The following is a 22,078-nucleotide window of genomic DNA, read 5'->3' on the forward strand; positions in this document are numbered from 1 at the left end:
CCAAAAGGATAGCGGCTTTCAGAAAGACTAAGGAAAAATGTGTAACTTTCCCAAAGACAAAAATTCAACCTCATCTCACACAGATCCGACATGCACTCAGACAGCAGCAGCGTGCTGCTTGACTTAAAGGAGTTTGTGAGATTGGGGACTTGGTTACCTAACTGCTCCATCATTAACCAATAAATAAAAGCCACTTGATTGTGTTCAAAACCACTACTCAAACGTGGGAAGAAGAAAAACCAAATGCATAGTAAGTGGGGCCAAGCTAGCGCAAGTCAGAAGTCAGTGGCAAACAAGGTCCTATGACCAACACAGCTCCTCCCATCAATAAAATATTTTGTTGGGTGAGTGGGTGCGTAAGAAGCACACTCCTTGACCTATTCCCTCAGTTGGCACCTGACTCTGGCCAGCCCAGAAAACTTCAAATGCATTCTCCCCACTGTATTCCAATTTTTCCATACAGCGGAGACCCTGAACACAAGAAGCCTTGGCCCCACCAGTGCCTGCACCCCTCCTAAGCACTGGCTGCATCCACGTTCAACCAAGGCAGCCACCCCTGCTCTTCTTGCTTGCAAGGTGGGGGGTCCAAGTGCCCAGGCCCTTGGCATGACCAGTTCATCTCCCTGGAGTGGGGCTCCCTCTCCATTTCTGAACCCTTTGCTGCTATTCCTCTTCAGTTTTCCTTATGCAGGCTACAGACCTGCTCTGATGTGCACCACGGTGTGCCTCACGTACGCCTCCCCCTGCAATGACATGCAGTCCTAACCCGTGTTTTTCTGTTTCAGCAAATACGCTCTCATCTGATTACACCTCCCAGGAGCAGAGGAGCTTTGGTTAACTACTGCCCTGGAAGCAATCAGAAGAGGTATCAAAAGCAGGGTCTGAGCCTGGCAATAGGAGGATTACAAACATCTGTAACGCAGACCCCCATGGTTTAACCCACTGGCCTCGATGCTCAGCTGAAGGCGGCCATTCATCCTCCTGCCACAAGGTCAGGGAGGAGGTACGGGAGAGTGACGCAGGACAGCACCGCCACACACTGGGTCCCTGCCAGACTCCTGCCTGCGGCTGCCGGCATACATCCCAACCCATTTTTAACAGCTGCACAGCCAGCACAGGTAGCGCCAGCCACATGCAAGGAGTTTTGCTCAAGCTGAAAGACAGCTTTACCCTCTGGTGCCACAGCACCTGGACACTTAGAGAGTCGGTGTCAGCTTCTCGCAGGCTGGGACCTCCTCAGACCGGGCTTAAACTGGAGCTGGGTGCTGCGATCCCGTTACGAATATAGCCCTGCAGGGAAACCACGGGTGCCATTTCTCTGAAGCGCAGCATTTTGATTTTCAGGATTATCCAGACAGGTGGGGTTCTTCCCCCTCTCCCGCAGCCCTTGCTCCCGCAGACATCTCCGAGAACGAATACGATGACAGGCGTGCGCATCCCGCCTGGCGCGGCTGCGCCGGCCGGCCCGGAGGAGCGCTCCCGCCGGACACCGGGCTCCGCACCGGCAGAGGGGACTCGCGGGGGCGGCGGAGCGACAACCCGCCGTCGCTCTCGCCTGTCCCCCGCCCCGCCGCCGGCAGCGGCCCCGCGGCCGCCCGCTCGTTTCACACCCCGCCGCCTCGCCTCCGGCCGCCGCACGTCGCCCGCCGGCCCCGCCGCGGCAGCGGCGCCCCGACCCCGCCTCGCCCCGGCCGCCCCAGCCGCTGCCGCCCCCCGAGCCCCCCGCGGGCCCCGGGGCCGCCCCCCGGCCCGGCCCGGCCCCGAGCATGCTCAGTGCCGCCCTGACCTACTTTCCCCTGCTGGAGCCGGCGGCGGCGGAGCGGCGGGCAGCGCTGCGCACGGCACGGCGTGGCACAGCACTGCGGCAGCGCCGCGCTCCGCCCGCCCCGGCCCCGGCCCCGGCCCCGGCCCCGGCATGGTGCTGCGCGGGGCGCGCTGAGGGCACGGCGGCGGGCGCTGCCGCGGGGCGGCGGCGGGAGCGGCGGGCGAGCGGCAGCAGCCGGCGGGCAGGTGAGCGGGCGCGGCGGGGGGCGCGGGCCGCGGTTCCCCCTGCGGGCGGCCGGGCGGGCAGTCCCGGGGAGGCGCTGCCTGCCACCGCCTCGACCGGCCGCGCCGCGCCGCCGGCACCTGCCGCGGTGGCTGCGGAGCTCCGCGGTCCCCGGCGCGGTGAGCCCCGGCGCGACGGGAGCGGAGTGATGCTGTGTTCAGCGTGAAAGTTCGAGGGATTAATTCAGATGGGCACCGGCGCTTGCAGGACGGTGTGCTGCTTTGGGCAAAAAAGCTAATGAGCCCAGAGCCTTCACCGGAGACCTTCGACTCCTGCGCTCAGGATGCTCGTTGCTGTCCCGCGCTGGGAAGGAGAAGGGGAGGGTTTGATTCACTGCGGAGACCTCTTCATTGGAGCTGACTTCTTAAGAGAGCATAAGTTGTGCTGCTTGAAATTTACAATAAAGGCTGCCTCCTGGTACTTTGCTTTAATTACCCTTTTACTTCACAGGGTAGTCTCTCCTAAGGTAAAACTCAATTTCAGAAGCGCCCTGAGGGAGCAACAATCTAAAACTTCAGAGCGGTCTTGCAGTAACTATCAAATACGGCTGCGTAACGGGGCAGATCCGAGCAGCATAGGACGAGGGAGCTTAAGAGAACAGAGAGCACTACTGAGCAGGCACTTCCCTAGTGCGTTGCTGGAGAGGCTTGTAAGAGACTGCCCTTGCGAACAGTCCGCTTTCAGTTGTTAAACTGAAGCATCTCAAATGGAGCTTCCCCGATAGCCCAGCTCTGGAAATACAAGTACCAACCGTGTAAGCGAGGCTAAACACTAACCGCGACCTCATTTGGTAAGTATTGGCTTGAAAGGCTGTAAAGTTAGTTCAAAGGGGAAAACATAAAGGAGTTAAAAGGGAAAAAACATAGCATTTGAGTTTTTCAGGGCCATTATGTTGTGGAAGAGTTTCTCTGCTGCAGTACGACAAAATATGACACATCTCTGTTCAGTGGAGATGGTGTTTGCATGGCAGGAATCTTTTTTTTGTCTGGCATAGCATGTACAGTTAGCAGCAGCACCGTTGATAAACTTGTGGTTGGTGTAGTGGGAATCCTTTTTTATTAGAATCTCATTTAGACTGCACTATATCAACATCAGTTGATGCGGAGTGCAACTTAGAGTGCTTTTTTTTTTTTTCTTTCTGAAGAATTTGAAGTTTTCAGAGGCCTAGACAAACAGCAGAACATCCATGAAAAAAAGGGCTTTCTTCCTACTTTAATACAGTGATATGTAATATTTTTCCAAGATGTGTTTCCCATCCTGAAAGCTTAGAGATAAAATCAGTCGCTCTTAAACATTTAACACGCACGCGGTGGGAACATGGCTGTGAATTCTGAAGTGATCTATGTTGTACAACTTCAGTTGCCTCCCTGCCCTGCCCCCCTTGCCTCCCTGCAATTAGACAGGTCCTGAGTTAATGGGGAGGAGGAGGATGGAGTTGGCACAGGAACCTGGTTAAAATGCATTTGTCACTTTAACCACGGGGAAAAAACACCCCAAAGTCAGCCAACAGAAATATACAAAACCACCTACATACAGTTTATGAGCAGGTCACATTGGTGACACGGTGATAAAGATGTTGGGGAATCTTGCCTAGAAAATTTGGACTCTGGGGACTGGCATTTCTTTTATGGTTTAAACTTCTTGCCACTGTAAGGCAACACTGAGATATGGATGCAACTTATAACAGGGATAATGAGCTTGCCAGGAGCTGAAGTAACCTGTGTTGAGCTTTGCTAACAGGGTCTTCTTTCTCTGTCAGCAAGTTGCACCTTTACTAGAAATTTTTGCAGGCACAAACACCTATGTTCCTACTTTGAGATATCCTGGACCATATTAGTATGTTACCAGAAGACTGTGGTGTAAGACCAAGCTCCTGGTGACTTCCTGCAATTTTTTTTGTTCTTGTGGTTCTGAGCTGCTGTCCATCCATGTAGACTTGTGTGACTTTGCAAATGTTTCTTTGTAGTTTTCATTTTGTTACTTAGTTCTGTTAACTAAAACAGTGGCATCTTCTGTGCACAAACAGACCCATTTTAGAAACCTAATTTCCAAGGCAGTGGAGATACCATTACTTTTCACCAGTGACCCTGACTAAAATAATTAATAGCAGCATTTTAGAGCATCATATCTTCCCTCTGCCAGGAAGGCTGTGAAGCATGGACAAAACTTCTGTGTATTTGTGTCAGGATAGAGGATTTCAAACAGATTTAGTGATTTTGATTTAGCTATCTAAGAAATTTTGGTAATGGACTTTATTATTTCAGAGTAAAAGTAATTAGCATGAGTAGCACCTGTTTATCAGAAAATAAGGAGCTCTGTATAGATCTATGTAAATATCTTATCTTGGAAGAGGGCCACCACATGCAGAGGAATTACATTAAGAATAGCCTACCTTGCTCAAACTTAATATTTAATTGACATGATTCTGCCTCCCTGAGAGTTTTATACTAAGAAACGATTTCTTCTGATACTTTTAAGTCAGGCAAGGCCAGGGCATGTATATAGCACGGTATCTGTACTGTTGCATGTGCAGTGCCTGCCACACAGTCCCATATGTGCATGACTGTGTGGTACACAGTCCTGCTGGCAGTACTGGATCTGACATAGAAATAACTGGGGCAAAAGTCTGAAATTACAGAGGTTCTTTAGGTAAACTTTTGAGGGCTTCCAGCTAAATTTTTGCATATACATGGCCTTACATAGACATGCCTGGAAAGGGCTGAATTGATTAGTTATGTACAAGCAAGACTTAATTTGATGTGTGGTGTCCTTTGAATCCTGTCTGCCATCCCCTTTGTTACTTGTGGAGGAAGTAGGCACAGGCACTTTTAACCTGCAATGATCCTTTTCTATTGCAATCAGTCATGAATGGTTAGATTCCTTTGTATTCCCCCTCTGACAAGGTTAATCCTGTCCTAATCACGGCATCTACATGTAGCCTTTTTGCCCTGTATCCCGGAAAACAGCAAATGTGAAAGCCAGTCATTAAAAATTATATCCATTTTGTGATTCTGTAGGGATAGAGAAGAATTAGTCATACTCAAATCTGGTTTGTTTTTTTTTCTCTTATAGTCCAACTAAAATGGGAGCCTTTTGTTAAAATAGTATAATGAAAACTGTCAGGGCATTGAAAACATTCACTTATGCAAAGCATGTAGAAAATTTAGAGTTTAAGTAGCAGAAGTCTTTAGCTCTTCAAAGCTCTTCATATCTTTGTTTAAACAAAACCTAATTTTTAATTTTATGTCTTGGTTCAGTGTCCTATATCTGGAATATTTCTTCTGCATTTGGAAAAAGAAAACAGTTAGATGTGCTTAAAGGATGGTTAGCTTTGGCAAACACAGCTCAAAAGAGGAAGTGGAGTGGATTGCTCTGCATTCTGCATTGCTATGTTCTTTGCGGGGTTACATAAGGCATGCCAAGAGCATATGAGATCTGTTGTATTTGCTGACTTTGGTTATTTAAACTGTTGGCAGAATAATGCTTACAGATTGTTGATATAAATAAAAGATAAGATGCAAGTAAAGAAAATGAAAGATACATGGAACTTGGTGAGTCCAGGCAGCCTGCAGATGTATGTGGAAGTGTGGGAGAGATTCTCTGTGCATCTTCTTTGTTCCTTCTGTCTCAACAAAGGGGACTTTTAAGCATTGATCCATCTGCATTTACTGCAACAGCAAAACAGCAGCTATGCTGAAAGCTCTCAAGGAGTTAAGCAAGTGTCTCTTAAAGCCGTACAGATGTTTCTGGAATAATAGCTTTGTATACAAAACTATATTGAGTGGCAATTGTCCAGCCTCCAAATAAATACAAATCCCAAATAAATCTGGATAATCTACTTAAGTATTTATTTGTAAGATTAAAAGTTCTGTAAAGAGTGCGTACCTAATCAAACATAAGCTGGCCTTAAAGATTCTTCACTACTGAGAGTGCTGAATCTGCTTTATGATCTGGGTAGCCCACAGCTCAGCAGAACATTTCCACCACGGTACCTGTCTTGATTAAAAACAGCAAGCTTCTCCACTAAATATAAAAATTTTCTTTTACTGCAGTCATTAAAATACTTTGAAGAAAGAACACTTGAATGACTCAGTCCGTATCAGAGCGCACATAAGAACTACAACTTCTTTAATGAAAAGTTAAGCATCCAGGTTGCCTCAATGTCTTTGTTACTTTAGCATATTTCACAGAAAGTTAATTTGATACAGCAGAGATGGTGGATTACAGGACCTATGACACCAAAAGGGAACTTTTTCAGAGGTTTTGCATTCTTGAGGTACTTTTAAATAATCCCTCCAATAATTTACTACCAGCAGTCTTCACCTATTCATTTTTAGGTTAATGGATTAAGGTCTGTGAATATTCATTGACATGAGAGAAGTGCACATCAACCATTCAAAGACATGGTTAAAACAATGCCTCCATTCAAATATTTAAAGTGAAGGGTTCCTTAAAGTCTCTAGGACATCACGTGCTTGCTAGTTTTGCAATGTCAAGACATGAAGTAGGATAAAGAGCAACAAAACTGAGGAGGATTTACAGTAAAACTATTCTAAAATATTTACACACTCATAAAGGCAACATGAACTTCTTCATTGTACCATTGCTGAATAGAATGGCATGTACTTCTTTCCCTACACCAAAAGCCTGGATATAGCATTAATTTTTGATCACACATATAAAATATGGAATCGCCTTATTCCTTGGTGCTTTTTTGCTGCAGTTTATCAATACATTATGAAAGTCTGAAATTAAGATAACTGACTCTTTACAGTCATTAACTTTACTCTGTTACCCCCTACAGTGTTGGATGTGTTCAGAACAAAATAACTTCAGAAGATACTCATTACAAATTTTACTTTTTCTGCCATTCATGGTAGAATAAGCTATGACCCTTGATTCTTCCATTTTCTTTCTTTTGTTATGTATCATTTGTCACCTTGCAAAACAAATCGGCAAATGTTTGCTTGTTATAGCTTACCAGTGCCTACAAAACATAAAACTAATTTATAGACTTCTTTATTTTCTTTTAGACAGGATGCCTAGAAAAGGGCTCCAGGTTGCCATACTGACAGCCATTTTTGTTCACTGCCCAGGGCTATACACTCAGAGGACAGTGAATACACAGAAGGCAGTTAAGTCCCCACATTCTGCATAAACCATCATAATCTATGAACCTGCACAAGTAAATTATATACAGCCTTTCTTGAATCTTCCTAAATTCCCAGCCCTTATTTTATCTTGCGTCCAGAAATTTCAGTCTAGTCATCGTTAATCAAAAGCTTCCTTCTCTTTCCTCCCACTGCCCTGTCTTCCACCTCTTTTTCACTGAAATTTGTCTTGTTTTAGTATTATGAGAAGCAGTAAATACATATCCCTCAGCTGTCATCTTTACACCATTCAATATTGTGTATATTTTTAATAACATCTCTTCTTACTCATCTACCATCTGAAGTCAGTAGTCTGAAAAGGTTATCTTAGTCTGTCTTTGAGTCCAACTTATTTCTGCTTTATTCTATTTTGCGATCAGATTCACCACGACTGACAGTTCTTTAGCATCAAGAAGCCAGGTCTATCAGCAGACAGTAACCTATGAACTTTAGAGTCTGACTGTCTACATGTGGGAAACCCCCCAACATTCACACCCCAAGTAAGTGATATTTCATTAGTTACCTAGGCTGGAAATAAGTCCTCTCTATATGGTAAAGAGGACTTAGCATTATTTATCATGTCAGTACAATGGAGAAGGCCAAACACATTTTTTTCAGGCTGCAGTCAATGCTCTCAGTCTATCTTGTCATTAATATACTAAATACATAAATATACTAAAATACTGCTACTCAAAAATAAAAGGATTATGAAGGCAATTTCCCAGCATTCCATATAGAAATTTTTAAGATGAGCCATATTTCTTCACATTGACTTCTCCAAGGCAATTCTTGATTTGTGTTTCTTGAGTATCAGAGTTTCTTCAGGTTGGGAGGGGCCTCTGGGAGCCATCTGATCCAACACCCTACTCAACACAGGGCCAGTGTAGACCAGTTTGCTCAGACTGTGTCTGGTCAAATTTTGAACATCTCAAAGGGTGGAGATTCCACAGCCCCTCTGGGCAACCTGTTACAGGTCTTGACTGACCTCCTGCTTAAAAATTTCTTCATAATCGTAATTTCTGTTTTTGCAGCTTGTGTCCTTTGTCTTTTTGTCTTTTCACTGCACACCTCTGAGAGGAGCCTGGGTCTGTCTTCTCTGTATTCTATCAGGTGGCTGAAGGCAGCGAGTTTGACACCAAGTGGCTGAGCACACTTGGCCAGGGCAGTATCACACAGCCCTGATGGGAAGCTTCTAAAAGATTCCCAAGCAGGTGAAAGCAGCTGCAGAGGCTGAAGTATGCACATGGTTGGGAGCTGCTGCCCAGTTGGGAAGCCCCAGCCTAGATGTACAGAAGGAAGCTTTTCATCTCACAAACATCGCCAATGTCCCACCTATTCAACATAGCCAGGGAAGCAAAAAAAACCCCATGAAGTTATGAAAGGACTGAAGTCCCTCCAAAGAGAATGAAGAGAAAAGCCCTTTTGGAACCAAGCCTTAATATTTTATGGACTAGAAAAATAAGTCAGAAGGCTTCTGCTACTTGTAAATGAGTGACATTTCTCTTCATCTGCCTGTCTGGACCCTAGTAGCATAACCTTTTCTGTAGGTGGTTCTCACTCTTAGGCCTATGGACTGGCAGTGAGCTCCCCACCTTCCGTGTGGTGTAAGTTCCTTCATTTGCATTCCTGTTCCAGTAAAACCTGTTAACTTCTACTTTTGCCCACTCTGTAAAGGAAGAGTAGTAATTAGGTTTTAAATAATAAAGAATTGGCTTTAGTTTTGTTTTGTAGCATCATCCTTGATACTTAATTATAGACAAAAGTGAACTAGAATGAAAATAATTTCATTTTCTTGATCACTTACAAGCCAAGCAAGATAGCATTGGGATGTTAAAGCTATAGGAACATAATTTATGCGTTATACAATAAGCTGGCTTCTTGTGCTTCATTTCTGAATTGAATAACTTCACAGTTAATAGGATTACACATTATTCCAAGAGCAAGAACAGGCCAGTCTTACAGAATTGAGTGAGCCAGGAAAAGGTATGCATCACTGCCCTCCTTTTCTGTTCTTTTGTGCTCTGTCACCCTGTTGTTCTGCACAAATGCAGTACTTACAAATGTGGCCCTTCACCCACAGTCATTTTCTTTGGTAGTAGTATACTGGGAAGCACACTCATCTGTGCCATGAAAAAATAAATGGTCAATCAGAACATGTCTCTGAGTGATTAATGTTCCCAGCCAGTCCAAGCTGTAAGTGTCTTCTGTTTAGACTGATTCATTATTTTGGATAGAGACATTTTAACCTTAGTTTTTGTCCCTGCTTCACATAGTAGGAGTTATACCACCATCCTGCAGCTATGCTTGTTCTGGAGCACATTCCAGGGAACTTTCTTGGATAGAAATGCAGACAGAGCATGCTAGAGCTGGCTATCATGTAATTTAGAAGAAAAGCCTGTCGTAGTTCCCTCATGTGGCTCAAGTCTCATTCGGTTTTCCTTGGAAGTTAATCCCATGAGCAGCAAATCTGTTACTTTCAGATTTTCAGTTTATACCATTTGGGTTGGGGAAGAAAAAACCAAAATTATTTAATGTAAGGACCACTGAAAACCATCTTTCAGTGGTAAATGTTGCTACAGATACCATACAGCAGAGTATGTTCTCTATATGTATGTTTTGGGTGCTGGAGGAGAGTTTGGGGGTTCTAATTCTGTCGTGGGAGGTAAGCCTAACTACAACTTTAGGTAGAAAAGACATCTCAGAGTAGTCAGGCATTCTCCTTTTCATGCACCACAGTTTTAAAATTACTTCTAAAAAAAAAAAAGGAGGAGGGGTGGGAAGTGGAAAAAGTGTATGTAACCACATTAAATATACTACAAACATTTTATGTCTTTTTCAGGTAGCTCATGTGCTTTGGGGATGGGCAAAAGGAACATTTACAGTCTTTCCATGGCCAGAAATTTAACTTTATGTTTACAGTGACCCTTTTGTGGCAAAAATGTTTCCAGAGACTCGGTCTGTTCCTACAGAGCTGTACTCAATATTACAGATGTCCTCCTTCGTTAGTGTCCTGTGTTACTCTGTCTTGAGGAGTTATTACAGTAATCTTTGTTTTCAGCTAGTCAATTCAGTTTTCTCTGACTTTGGGTCAGACTACAAGGTTACAATTTTGGCTGCCTTCACCAGGTTTCTTGTGGGCTACGGCTAATTACCGCCTCTCATGGCCAAGATATAGGGTGACAGCACTGTACCCACTTCTCCGATATTCTGGATTCTCTTCCGTCTTTTCCAGAAGTGGGCAGACGTCGCTAGCAGTTCTATTTCAGTCTTCTTAGCCTTCTCCCCATTTAGTTGTGCGATTGAATCATAACCCATTACATCACTTGTGTTTGACAAAGCAGCTGGCACCCAGATTTGTTTTCCCTGATATGCTCAGGCTGCTATTGTGCCTGCGGCAAAGCAGTAGGACAGAAACTCTCAGGAAATCTCCCTTTGCACCAGACTCTGGTGCAAGCACATTTTCTACCCTTTCAGTTCTGTTTCTGATTCTTGCTACTTTCCCAACCTGACTAACATTTTTGGTCCCGCCCAACAGGTTAGTAGAGGGTCCTGGACAGGCAGGTCCCTGCATGGTCACCCTTTAACTTTCTCGTGCTAGGTGAAGCTGAGAAAAACTTTGGTTTCCTCCATATTTTTTTGTTCCCCACTAACAGTGCAGAGGATGCACACCAAAGAAAATATTCCCTATCACTTACTTCCTAGTTGCCCTGTGAACATTTGTCCTAACTTGCATCTTAAAACACCATTCTTCAGTGAGATCTCTCCCTGACTCCCTGAACGTACTCAAGTGTCCATCAACAGCACTTCCCTGGGTGGCACATGAAAACAACAGCCACCATTTCCAAACACTCTGCTTTAAACCTGCTGCCTGGTTATTCCTCATATTAGTCATCAAACTCTGTTTATTTCAAACAGAAATGCATCTGCAGAGGTATTTAGTGTTTTCTTAATATTCTTCATTCCAGGAACATACATGGAAAAGTACATTCCCAGGAGTGACATGAGTAGGTATGAGTCTCCCACAGCAGACATAAATTATTCAGCTCTATTTCTTAAAATTTACTGCAGCTATTTATGATTCAATTCTGTGCCAGAGTGAGGGAGTCGCTATTATTTTCAGACAAGTAATTGGCCCTTTGACCATATTAAGAATCAGCCACATTTGTTATCGTCACACAAAAGTACGGGTTTTACTTTCATATGCTCAGCGTTAAAAACAGGTTTACCATATGTTTATATCGAATAGACACACCTTACGTTGTTACTGCCATCACACGCTTTCCAAACATACATCCACAGCATCCCTGTGCTGTAGGAGTTCAGTGGGCCACCAGCTGCCTTGAGCTTCCTAATATGCTGTGGGTCCTTCCTTACAGGTTTTCTCATCACCCATTGGGGTGATGCTATTTCATTTCCTTCTAGAATGCAAATTGCTCTCCAGACTAAACACCTTTTTTAATTGTTACTGATTTTTCTGCCATCAAAAAATACGGTAGGCTCAAATACAATAATAACAAGCCACCACCAGTAATCAGCAACACAATGCTTAATTTATGTTGTTCTTTTGCCCTTCCCATTGTCTTAATCCAGCCAGTCTTTGTTCCTGCTCCCTTGCCAGGAGGTGTGACGTGTCTTTTGGCTTTTCTGTATGGCGCAATGCAGATCTATAACACTGTACAGAAACATTTTATAGAGTGAATATGTGTAACCATAAAGAATGGCTGTCTGCAAGGTTAATGGAGTAGTAGAAATGAGATGTAAATAGTTACTGAAGTGAAAAGGCAGAACTGAAGGATTTTTTCCAAAGTGCAGATTCAGACAGGCTGTACCTATACGGAACTTGAAAAGCGCAGGCTCTGTATGCTTTTCATAATTGGAAATGGATTTCTGAAGTCATTGTTTATATAGCTTTATATGACTTTTTTGCATATTAACTTACTATTATTTGCATATTAATTTAAAGTTAAAAATTATTCTGACTCTTCAAGACAAGTATTTCCATATTCAGTTATTAGAAAAACAGACTAAAAATGAGGGCAGGCTTTGAGTTGTGACAGGCATCCACACCATGCACACAGCTTATCTAAAAAAACATAAGTTTGTCATTTCTACTAATGATTCATACTACAAAATGGAGGAAAATATTTTTGTGTTTTAATAACAGTTGTATCTGTCTGTATGAAATTAAGTTCATTGCTTTACAGAGAACAGGGGATAGAGAAGAAAACAACCTAAGTCAAATATTACCAGTGAAAGACAGTAATGTTGCTTTCTTTCCTTTTTGAATAAAGAATAAAAGAGGGATGGGGATTGATGAATTGATTTCATTTTAGTTTCTTTTATATATGGAACTGACCTAACCCTGTCAGCAGTCATTTTCCATGCTAAGGTAGATGAGTTACCATGATGTCAACCTGATCTTGAATAAAATGTAATCAGTTTTGCAAGTGAAATGTTCATTTGGAGAAAGTTTGTTAGATAGTTACCTATGTTTGGATTTCAGGTAGATTCCTCTAACTAACAAATTTCATAAGTTTCAATTGTTTACCTTAGAAACACATGACTAAAACCAATGTAGCTAGCTAGTCTGATGTGATTTTAACATTTGTGGCCCTTGGACTCTGAGTGAAATTTTCAAAGGTGCTCCTTTTGAGGCCAATGTTGTGCCCTCAGTCAGTATTGAATGGCAGTTGTGCTCATTGGGAGCGTAATGAGGCCAATAGAGAACACACTTGTAAACCCCTCTGTCTACAAATTGAAATCACTGTTTAAGAAAGGGCTCACTGTAGATGATCAGTTGCAGGAAAATACTGTAGTAAGAGTATGCAAAAAGTACACAGGCAAAATGCTTAATGCCACATAAGGAATGGAAAAGTCCCAATCTTGTTAGTATCTCAAAGAAACCCTATCCATAATTATGTCACTAGTGAGTATTTTTATTTCTAAATCAGCTCTAAAAATGGTATTGAAATTACTTTATCAAGTCCTAAATATCCTCTTTTAAGAATATTCTTCTATGCTATGTTTTATCTTTATCTCAGAAAACTTAAAAAAAATGTAGTAGCTTAACAAGTGACTGGTCCAAGATGTTTTGCTGTATATGCTATTGTATTAGGACAAAATTGTGTATATTAAGGATTCCAACGTCAGCTCCAAACCCCGTTTCTGGAGCAGTTCTTTCTTGCACCATATTCCACAATTCACCTAAGGCCATGCACGTGGCAGAGCTGCAGCAGTGAACTGCTGGTAGTGACAGCTTTAACGTGCTGTACCTTTGTTTTTCCTGTTGATTTTGCAAATGTTAAAAAAAAAAAATAATCTGTAGAACTTTTGGCATAAAACTGTAGCTGCTTCTGTAGCTAAATTGCTGCTAAGTGTCTAGGTGATAAAAGCCTTCTCCCACGCCTGCCACTCTGAACAACACTATTGTCAGGAAAATGTATGCATCTTTTTCCAGTTAAGAATAAGGACTATGATAACATTAGCATTTAGACAAGACACTGAGCTGATGACTGTGAAGTGCATTAATGGATGTGTCACTATTTTAAAAGAGCACACCTAATGGATTGTTTATACATGCCATCTCGTTGTACTTATTTATTTATTTTATAGGATATTTCAAACATAAAATTGCACAGATCAAAGTAGAACTCTCCTGTGACCTCCTCACCTCAAGGGCCTGCGTTCAACAGAACCGATCCCAGTTCCCAGCCAGTTGCGTATACCACTGAAGGAAAATGAACATACTGAAAAGCCACCACTTTTTGTACTTTCTGCCCACCACACGCCTTGTCATCTTATTAGCAGCTTTGACGACTGCTGAGGATGTGACTAATAGCACTTTCAACCGCACTGACATGAACACGGGATCTGTGCCTGTGGTGATCTCCCGCATCAACCATATTATAGTCAAGGAGGGGAGTAGTGCCTCAATCGACTGCAATGTCCAGGGTAGTCCTAGTCCACATTACACATGGTACAATTCCAATGGTCGCCTGCTCCGAGAGGAGGAGAATAAAGGTAAGATCTTCGTATTCTCTGTAGCCTGTCCAGAGACACTTCTGATTTCAGCAGGTTGACTAATAACCTGAATTTAATGGCCTGACTGTGGTATTTTCCTGTGTGAAAATACATGAAAGCCTTATGGAGGCAGCCATAAATATGTTGTGTGCACCTTGGAAGAAAACAGTTAACATTTTTTTAACATGTTATTTATAGCAATACATAGCAAGAAACTGAAGCACTTAACAGAAGGTGTAGACAGGCTTCTTTTCATTGGAAGACTTCGGGTTTGATCTTGTTTTCCATTCTGTCCTCTTTTGTTCTCTGGCACGCAAAAAGACTAAAAGCTATTTTCCAACTTAAGGGAGGATTTTCTTGTCATTTGAGAATAGTTTGTTGGCATGAATTCAACACAGCTAACTCCCTGATACACCTGCTGTGTTTATGCATACTGCCACAGGAGTGTGAGAAACAGGAGATGCCCAGAATGACCAACAGAAAAACCTATATAGGGCAGCAGTCAGAACAACAAGCCAAGTTTGAGCCTTCCTGGCTTTAGTTAAGACTCTTCAGTTGCATTTGCCAGAGACCTTAATTACACACAAGCTTGTTTTCCTTAAATGGAAGGTTTGGGTTATAATCCTAGTTATACATCTAGGGGACGTTTTTGGGGGTGGAAGGTATTTTGTTCATGTAATCCTTCCATACTGACTGCTTTGTTCACAGCATGTTGAAATAAACTCTTGGTTATTCATACTAAATGCAAGGTATCTTGCCTAACAGCTGACCTGAGGGAGAACTCGGCTATGACAGGAGTAGTGAATGACCCAGCTGGATGTGCAACAGCATAGTGTATCTGTAAATGGTTATATTTTACATTACAGTATTTTGTAATTTTTTGAATAAAGCTAGAGAAAGGAAATATTTAGGCTAGTAAGTGGACTTTCGGATATAATTTGTGCGGTCATGGCAACATACTGTGATTAGTATGCTAGAGTGTTTTACTAAGGCTCATAAAGAGAAATTTCCCCCCTCAGTTAGGCATTTAACTTTAGGACTTTCTATAGTCAATTGAGAGAGGTAGCTACTAACACAAATGTTTAGGGAGGTGAACAAAAACTTTGACCAAATCAGTAAAAACTGCAGATGTGGTATTAAGGCAACATCACTTTAACTTTAGACTTTCAGCAGTGCGCTTCCTGCTTTAAGAAACTGTCTTCCTGTAAGAAATGTTTCTTAGCACCTTTCTTTACTATGTATATTGTTATGTTGAGTGTGGCATTGAATTGTTATCAAAACCCAGCAATGATACCTTTTCTAATCATTGTTTTCTCATTAAGTTTATACTATCTGCCAGTATCCACTGCCACAAACCCAGGCGATGAGTCACAGTTCAGCGCCTTTATGTCATTTATAACAGCTGGAGCCAGGATATATCAGCAAGGCGTCTTGTCATTTTACAATTAATAAAGCCCTACTTTGCCAACATTCCAATTCAAAGAAATACTGAGCAGCCAATACTCTTATTTTTTTCTTGTTCTAGAGGTGGAGAAAGAGGTGTCATCTGTTAACAGATGCTGACATTTCCTCTGTAAAAGAGAGTTTTCCTATGATTTTGGGGTGATTTTTTAATAATGAGGTTCTGCTTTAGATTGAGCTTTTTATTTATTCTATGTTTTTTAAATATAGGCAAAGTGATTCGGCTGTTTTCAAGAATTAAGCTAGGGCAAAAACCCAGTGTTTCAGCTAAGTTAAAAATTCTAAATAAGAGGATAAATCGATGTAATTGAGAACTGTCCGTACAGGAACTGAGACAGGGATCTTGTGGGAATACTTTCTACATAGGCTTCTACTGGCAGCAATATAAAAAAAAAAAATATTTTTTTTTCTTTATAACTTACATAACCTATCTTTGTAACTTAACTGACCATAAGATTGTGATAGATGCCATGCATATTAACATTTTTTATGAGCGTGTTTTAGGACATGATCTGTTATTCACAGCTGATGTCAGGGATTTGATAGTAACAGAACCAGGATCTCAGGGGCAGACAAGCCTTTGTGATGGTAAATTCTTTGTCTTCTTGTGAACATTATTTCCTTCTTCCAAAATCTTTAGCCAGTTTGACAAAGCTGAAGTTTAAGACTGTGATGATCATGTGAACAAAATACTTCTAACTAAGTTACTTTGTCTCCTCTCCAGCAGGAAAGTGGTGGTTTCATGACAATGGGCTACTAAACATTACCAGTGTGTCTTTCGAAGACAGAGGTAAATACACGTGCGTTGCATCTAATACATATGGCAGTGTTAACAATACTGTGACGCTGAGGGTTGTTTTTACCTCCGGAGATATGGGAATCTATTACATGATTGTCTGCCTTGTAGCTTTTACCATTGTTATGATACTGAACATTACTCGGTTATGTATGATGAGCAGTCATCTGAAGAAAACAGAGAAAGCAATCAATGAATTCTTCAGAACAGAAGGGGCAGAGAAACTCCAGAAAGCCTTTGAGATTGCAAAGCGTATCCCAATTATCACTTCAGCCAAAACGCTCGAGCTTGCCAAAGTAACTCAGTTCAAGACCATGGAATTTGCTCGCTACATTGAAGAGCTTGCTCGGAGCGTACCTTTGCCACCGCTTATCATGAACTGCAGGACTATAATGGAAGAAATTATGGAGGTTGTCGGTCTGGAGGAGCAAGGACAGAATTTTGTACGGCAGACAGCAGAAGGCCAGGAAACCACTGAAACAGATGAGCTGTATATGATCCCAAATGCTTTGAAGCGCAGTGACTCTCCCACAGCTGACTCTGACACATCATCACTGCATGAGCCATCTCAGCAGATTGCAATAAAAGTGTCAGTTCACCCGTTGTCCAAAAAAGACTGCATGGACGGTCAGTCACAAGAAAGCATGCAGTTTGACACCAAGGAAGAAGACACTCCTCAAACACCAGCACTTCCTGCAGAACCCCCTCCTGAGCCTTCTGCTGAACTCAGTTCTGATGACACAGCATTGGCAAATGACAAAAATACATGTGTTATATATGAAAGCCATGTATGATAGTTACTCCTGAATCTATGCATAGCAGGAAAATCAGGTGGAGCTCTTTTAAAAATACGTATTGTACTTGCCGCTAAGCCTTACCTGGAGACTATCATAGCAAAAGCATGTATGTGGATTATCTGGCACTTTCTTCTCAGTTTGACTTTAGTTTACCATGATGTATGGCAGAGTAATTGCTATTACATTAATATTAATTGCTCTTTTCAATTAGGAGTATTTCCAAGAAACATTTACCTCAGCATTTTCTAGGTTGGAGTCACCTGTAGTGGCCTCCTGGAAGTCATTGGTAGTCTTTGATGTAGGACACTTGAACTTACTAAATATAAAACTGGTTTTCATTTTCCTCCTTCACTCTTGTTATTTCCATCTCTTGCATTTTTGCAAATATTATCATATGAATTTGAAATATTGCCCAAGGGGCAGCACTCCAGTAGCCAAATAAAATCCTAATAGATCCCATTTACAAAGCCTCTTTGCTCAGCTGCATTGTGATTTAGAGGACTATTAAAGTTAAAATGTTTCCATTTCATTTGTTACCACACTGTTCAGGAGCATGGGAAGTAGTTTTTCCTTTTCCATGGAATGAAGATACCAACAATTGGGGTTTTTTCACACAGAGAAGCAACTTCAAGGTGTATTTCACAGATGGGAAAGCCCATAAACATCTTACAGAAAGCTGAAGTCCAACAGCTCTGCAGGGTTTTTTTGCATATATTTGATCATTTTTTACTTTGTCAGAAGTTTATATGGCAAACAGCTGCAAATATGCAACATGTCCTCTTTTGTAGTAATTTGGTAGGAGTAAGTATGCACTCCTTATCAGAAGAGATTGAGGTTCCTTAACAGTCCTGCAGATGCCAGTAATCAGCTGATGACAAGGCTCTAATGGCAGATGAATCTTTCATTTGGATTCTCAATTTTGTGCAGATTCATATTCTGAAGTTCAAGCCTAAATTCATCTATTAGCATAAGTTTGAGAGTGTTCTACCCAAACTTAAAAAAAATTATAATCAAATGTCCTGTGAAATTACAATGATGATCACACAAACTGTTTACTGTGTCATGATTGCTTTGGTATTTTAAGAACCTCCTACCTATGTAGGATGTTCAGCGCTTGAGCACATGTGACTCTACCCCAATAAAGCTTTAATGATCACAGTGATTGTGGCATTAAAAAGAATCAACATTTATGCCAGGAAATGCCAGGAGTGGAAGGGAAGTTATGATTTCTGTTGCCAGACACACAATAAAAAGGACCTTCTCCAGAGTGAATCTGGAAAGAAGGCACTTACAAGGAGGAGTTTGTGTAGGATTAATAGCATATTACTTAATCAGCTGACACACATTTAATTTGGAACTAATGAACAAACTATCACCTTACAGTTTTTAAGAACTGTAGTGTAGGTATAGCTACTCAAAATAAATCTGGAATCAAGTATATTGCAGAAAAAATCATTTAAGTCTATGGGGAGATGATGTGTGGATGGCTCTCTGGACATTTTATTGAAGTAGCCACATATATGTAAGTTGTCCATTGGAGGCAATCAGGTATATTAAACGCATGGGTAATTGAGACCAAACAAAGTCAATGTTGCAGCTGTCTAAAAAAAACCTTGATAATGAACTGAGATTTTATGTCAACTTATTCATGTTAAAGTGCAGAGCTTCACTAGCAGTGTAATACAGGAGTACCCCATGACTTACGTAGGTGATGCAGAGATGGCTCCATATTTACCTTTCTATGTTTATTTAAAAAAATACATGTTTAATAACGGGCTTGGGATTTTGCAACCAACTTGTGAAAATGACACCATTTAGTTGCCTAATATTGCTTTGTGCTCACCACAGTGGCAGGCATCTATACAAAATGCATTTGCAGATGCCCAAAAGGAAACATGCAAGTGCAAAGTCCCTTTAGTAATGTGGGTGGAAATATTTCAGTTCCAGCAAAGCAATATAGATCTAGAACACAGGGTAGATTAAGAGAATACCATAAAGAACCTCACTTCTGACAAGTGTGATTGAAAATACTATTGATGCAAACTCTTAATTTCTTGTCTGAATCCAAAGTACATTTCTGTTCACTGTTCACATCAGTTTTTCAAGTTACTTAATGTGCTTCTGGTATGAAAAAGGATGAGGGCAGAAACAAAAGCAGAAGCTTGCACTGAATTCTTTCAATTCATCTTAACGTCCTGAGAAGAGGCATCTTTATTTTTTTGCCTGTCCAGCATTTACAAACAATGCTCATGCATTCTAAAGTTACCTGTGTGGTATCCAACTGAGATTGCAAAGACAAGCAAGGATGCTCTCCTTGAAAGCATAAAAATAAGTTTCAAATTACACTTTAAAATAGAAGAACAAGTTTCAAAATTATTAAACTACAGCATTTTAAATGTTTGGGGTTTTTTAATTATTAACTTTTTACAGTAGAGACCAGACCCCTTCACGTATTCATATAGTGATTGGTACCAGGGAATTCTGATTCTGACTGCTGCCCTCAGACTGTCCTCCAGCCTGTTTATTATTTATTTATTGAGAAACATTTGAGAGGAAACAAGCCCCATTGTTTTCTTCTGTGTGTAAACTTCCCTGAAAATACAGATTATGTTTTTTTTCCAAAGACTGCCCACAAAGAGCATGTGTTCGAAGTACGCACAAATGTACATTGCAAACGACGTATAAGCAACAGTGATTTGGATTAGATGCATGTAATAGGTGTAGTGCTGAATTCCTGCTCTTGCAAGGTCGAAGGGAACCTTGTCTTTGCTGGAGCTGGACTCAAAACAGAGAGTTCACAGGTAGAACTGCTCCCGCCAGGCTGCTATAAATTCTTTAGGGATTAACCTTTGTGGTATTACCAGAATAAAAGCAGAACAGCACTGTATCTGAAGAAAATACAGATTGGAATGGTTCTAGTTTATGTATTTTTTTCTGTTTTCATGTATGCTGCTCGGTATCTTTATGCATTCATTATGTAACACCTGTAAGCAGCTTTTTACATGCTTTCAGGCACGTCCTTTGAGGGAGATAGATGGGAAGCAAGACCCATACCCATCTTTCATGTTCCAAACTTTCTGGCTGTGATATTATAAAGTAAACAATTCATGCAGTATTTCTAAAGGAATGGCTTTTTTATGGTGTGAGAACACAATTAGCAAATAGAAAATTAGTGATGGCTCTAAGAAAACATTAACATTTGCGTTGTTACATACTTCCATGCACCTTAAGCACTTCGGGGACATTAGTGTGATCTGTTCCCATCATTGGGCTATGCACACCTTTTGTTACATTGTTCTATTTATTACAGCACCAAACATGATGATTCTTAAAACATTCAGAATCTGGAAAATCCAGTCCAACTGAATGTTTTTTCTAAAAGCCTAAGGAACACCAAGCCAGGTTTAGAAAGGAAAAGAGATTTGCAGGATGTATTTACCCCATTTAAAAGTATTTTTGCCAAAACTTCATGAAACATGACTAGATTTCTGCAGCACAAGAAATCAGTGTTGGATTTGAATTTTACACTAACTATTCTTTTTTCACTACATGTAAGACCATATTAATCAGACCACTTGAACGTAGTACTCATCTACTTACTCAACATTTTCTTTTTGAGCAGCATTTATTCACTGCTGATCCTTTTTTGTTCTCTGATTTGAGTATGCTTGTGATGAATCCTACCCTTCGGTCATTTTCTGAGATTGCAAAATTTGAAAGAACCCATAGATCTGCATTTTTGTGCAGGTTTATTGGCATTCGGTAATCATAAGACTTGCAGAATGGCATATACAGGCAGATGTTTATTTTTTAAAAAAATCGGTGCCTGTTTTATTCTAATGTACATATTATATCAGTTCTTTGATTTGCAGTTACCTTTTGACAAAAGTACTGTAACTTATAACCAGGGCTTTCTGACATTCAGTTTGGTTCAGATCACCTAATTTTGAAAAGTGTTAACAGTGTTGAATTTTAAAAGTTCTCATGGAATATCTTGGCAGCATGCTATTTTAAAAGTTGGTCTTTCAAGTATGCCATACTTAGGACAAATGAAAGCTTCTTAGATGCAAAGGAAACGCTTGCACTAAATTAGTATCTTAAGTTCTGTTTCTTTATTATGAAATCCTTTTTGATTTTACAAGAAATGTAAGACGAATATGAATGTGTTCTTTTGAGAAGCAGTTACTGTATTTTGATTTAAATAACTGTTACAATTTTATAGTTCATGGCCATAAACCACAAAGAGATCAGTTCATGCTGAAGTGGCAAAATGAAATGTGATTCAGCTTGTAAATTGATCATTGTTTCAATAAAGAATTTGCACAGAGTATGCTGAGTTTGTACACACTCAACAAGATGATAGTTTCCTAGTAAGAGTATGCCATGGTTCCAATTCAAGTGGAAGTGAACTATGTCTTTCATATACATCTGCTAATATTCCAGAAACTTTGATCAGGAGAAACAGTTATTTACCTAGAAAGGAAGTTTTAATAAAGCTGTGAAAGGTAGCTGTTGTCATTATTCAAAATAAAGACCAAATTGTTAATCGGTGTTTTTATCAGTAGCTCAAATTGCTGATGTATGTAGCGTCTTCCCTTTGGAAGCATGTCAGCAGTTCTGCATGTAATCCAAAGGACATTTTTGTCCACTCTTTCCTCTCTGAGCCTGATCATGAGGCCTTGCAAAAAGTGTTGCTGCTGTTTCAGAGTTGGAGCCAACAAAGTAAATGCCTCTTCTCCCAGAGGCATGCTAGTACCAATACAAAACAGAAGTGTGGGTTGCCACACCCACCCCCATTCCTTCATCC

At 41.2% G+C, this 22,078-nt stretch overlaps 1 protein-coding gene across 5 annotated transcripts; it reads left to right on the forward strand.

The window, feature by feature from the left end:
- The first annotated feature begins 1,662 nt into the window (after nt 1–1,662).
- MFAP3L (microfibril associated protein 3 like) lies at nt 1,663–21,601 on the forward strand. Of its 5 annotated transcripts, XM_055796768.1 has the most exons (5): nt 1,672–2,010; nt 2,498–2,837; nt 11,163–11,205; nt 13,810–14,217; nt 16,403–21,601. In XM_055796768.1, exons 4-5 carry the CDS (start codon nt 13,935–13,937, stop codon nt 17,266–17,268), a joined length of 1,149 nt encoding a protein of 382 aa, XP_055652743.1. In that variant the 5' UTR covers nt 1,672–2,010; nt 2,498–2,837; nt 11,163–11,205; nt 13,810–13,934; the 3' UTR covers nt 17,269–21,601. The 5 variants fall into 5 exon arrangements, with proteins under 5 accessions (XP_055652745.1, XP_055652743.1, XP_055652741.1 ...); XM_055796770.1 differs by lacking the exon at nt 11,163–11,205 and having other exon boundaries at nt 1,663–2,010; nt 16,406–21,601; XM_055796766.1 differs by lacking the exon at nt 11,163–11,205.
- Nucleotides 21,602–22,078: the final 477 nt, after the last annotated feature.

The sequence above is a fragment of the Falco peregrinus genome, chromosome 2 (genome assembly GCF_023634155.1).
Source record: "Falco peregrinus isolate bFalPer1 chromosome 2, bFalPer1.pri, whole genome shotgun sequence".
Classification (NCBI taxonomy): Eukaryota; Metazoa; Chordata; class Aves; order Falconiformes; family Falconidae; genus Falco; species Falco peregrinus.